We start from the raw sequence: 2,639 nt of genomic DNA on the forward strand, positions 1-2,639 counted from the left end.
CTGGGAGCCGTGTGCCGGGTGCTGTGCCCGGCTACGGCTGGCCATTGACAACCTGCTCCAGCAGCACTAACGGGAACAGGAAGGTTTGTCACGGCACGGAGAGAACAGGCTGCGATCCTCAGATCAGCTTATGTCCGTGAAGACATCAAATGACTTTGGGATGGACCAAGCAGAAGGGGTAAACTTTTAGGATCTCTAATTTAGACCTGGTGGAGATGATTCAGGATGGTGCTGAACTTGACTTAAGGCACCTCAGACATGGCCTGGGCTTCAGGGCAGACTGGTTTTGGGAAAGGTTTGCCTGCATAAAATTAGCATTATGAAGCTTTTTTTATTTCCGTGCAGAAGACAGATCTAATTACATTAAAGCAGCAGGTATATGGCTAAAAAGGTCTTCTCTTATCTCCCAGGCCACCTTTCCTGTTTCCCTCCTTTTTCCCCCAAGTCATACTGTGTTAGCAGGGAACATAATCGGGAGCTCAGGTTTCTTTCTAGCTCTCACGTGAGAACGGTAAAAGATCCAGCTGTTCACACGATGAGTGCAAGTTTTCCCCAGATGTTTAAAGTTTTGGGAGGCACTTAAACCATGCAAAAGGGTGATTTCCCTGCCGTGCAGATTCCAGAAGGAGAAAAATTACCTTTATATTTTGTTTTCTATTCGAGGAGCTATAAATAAATGGGAGATGGTTTTAGGGGGGCGCAAAGCAGGTAGAAGAGGAATTCCGGGCTCCAGAAATAGTCGCCTGGTTCCCACCTGCACTATGACTGCCCTCTTTCCTGGCTGCCACGAGTGTCCATTCTCTTTCTGCCAGGTTCACGGCTGTGGGGAGAAGGCCAAGGCCCAGGCACGGCAGAGGATCAGCAGAGAAGGGGTTCTCTACCCCGGGAGCGGCTCCAAAGACAAGTCCCTGGACCCAGCCAAGAGAGCCCATCTCCAGCGGCGCCTGGACAAGAAGCTCAGTGAACTGACCAGCCAGAGAAAGAGCAAAAAGAAAGACAAGGAGAAATGAAGGCTCTGAATACTTCCTTGTTAACCTTGAAGTCACAGGTCAGACTACATAAACCAAAGATGCTATTAAAGCTGCAGGGCTGTGCTGAGCTCGAGAGGAAAATGGGAGCTCTCGTTTTTGGGTGGTAGACAGCTCGGAGCCAGTGTGCCTGAATAAATAGTCGCTGGGCCTCCCTAAACCGCAGAGCTGAGAGAGAGGAAGGAGAGCAGCTTTATTTGTCCTGGTTATCCTTATTGACAAAGTAATGGATGTACACAGAGAGGCTGGAGAATGCCGGTAAAGACTGATGGTAAAACACCTAAAGCAATCAGCTGTCACTGTGACATTTTTCCCTGCCATGGTAAAAAGATAAATGTGAGCAGGAGCAGGAGAGGCACTGAAAACCCTGGGTGAGGCTCTCCTCCAGGGAGGAGGACTAAGAAAATGGATGCCTCCAGCTCCGTTTTCCCAGTCCAGCAATCCTCCCAGCACTGCTCGGCGTTAGGGTGGACTGGCGTGTCCGCACGGCAGCCAGCAAGACCCAAAGCCCCGTGTTGCCCTTGGGGAGCAGGCAGAGCCGGGCTGCATCCCCTCCCCACCATGCAAAGGGGCTGCTGGCTGTGGGCTCAGCCCCACTGCAGGATGTGGCCCATGCAGGGCTCAACCCTGCTTCGAGGCTGCATCGGGAGGGAGAGGCCTCGAGTCCTTACCTTGCCAGCACCACGGCGAGCTGCTCCAAAACACCCAGCCCGGTGCTCTGGGAGAGCCGCCATCCACTGCCTTCACTCGCCATCCCCCTCGGTAGCACTGCCGAGGTCTCTCCCTCTTTGCTGCGTGCCAGTCCCTTCCCCGACACTTCCCAGACCACCTGAGGAGACGCATTTCTTTTCCCTGCCCTGCTCTTCCTGCCACGCTCCGTGGAGGCCGATGTCCACTGGGAGAGCCCACAGCGGCAAAAGCAGGGCCCGGCCCTGTGAGCTTTGTGCAGCCTCCCAGGCGGGAGGGAGCCTCGTGTTCAGCATCGCCTGTCCCTCCCGGCCCTGGTCCTGTAGCCCCCAAAACTAATCCATCTCCCACATTGTTTTCTGCCTGTTGATCTTCATCTCCAAAGCGTCTCTCCAGCCACCCACAGCCCCTGCCCTAGCCCTCTCCTTGATGGCTCCAAGCGGGTACCAATGCATCGCCCAGGCCCCGCCACCCGCTGAGGAACAGCTCAAGCAGCCGAGGGTGGTACATGCAGGCCCCAGGACGAAAGGTCCTGAGAGGCCGCCACAGAGGAATGGCTGGAGAGAGGCACAATAAAAAGCCCCAAACCACACACGCCCCATCATTTTGGGGCTGAACATCACAGATCTTGCCCACCGGTGATTTCAGCACCAGTGGAAGGCTCTCATCTCATCCTGACCAAAGGCTCAGCAGCTTGCAGGGGCTGCAAGACAGCCAAGCATTTCTGTCTGTCTCCCTTCCCAAATGCTAGCTGAGGTAGCTAATAAGCAAATTTTCCCCCAAACCTCAGCGCCTGTTAGTACTGGCTGTGAACACCTTCCAAAAAAACCACCTTCCTCCTCCTTCATTAAATCTCATCCTTCAAAAAAAAAAAAAAAGCCCCTCCATTTGCAGCCCTAGTCCTGGGCAAACCCGGCCTGCCTG

General features: G+C 54.0%; 1 protein-coding gene across 1 annotated transcript in view; it reads left to right on the forward strand.

Moving 5' to 3' along the window:
* The window catches only part of LOC104161299 (DNA-binding protein SMUBP-2-like), a gene marked incomplete at both ends in the record, with an annotated part of 6,840 nt that extends 5,554 nt beyond the window's left edge, over positions 1-1,286 (forward strand). The window contains 3 exon segments of the mRNA XM_009699673.1: positions 813-1,001; positions 1,003-1,083; positions 1,204-1,286. Of these exon segments, the coding sequence (XP_009697975.1) occupies positions 813-1,001; positions 1,003-1,083; positions 1,204-1,286 (353 nt within the window).
* Between the last annotated feature and the right edge of the window lie 1,353 nt (positions 1,287-2,639).

Source organism: Cariama cristata, unplaced genomic scaffold, assembly GCF_000690535.1.
Source record: "Cariama cristata isolate BGI_N322 unplaced genomic scaffold, ASM69053v1 scaffold25374, whole genome shotgun sequence".
NCBI classification, from domain to species: Eukaryota; Metazoa; Chordata; class Aves; order Cariamiformes; family Cariamidae; genus Cariama; species Cariama cristata.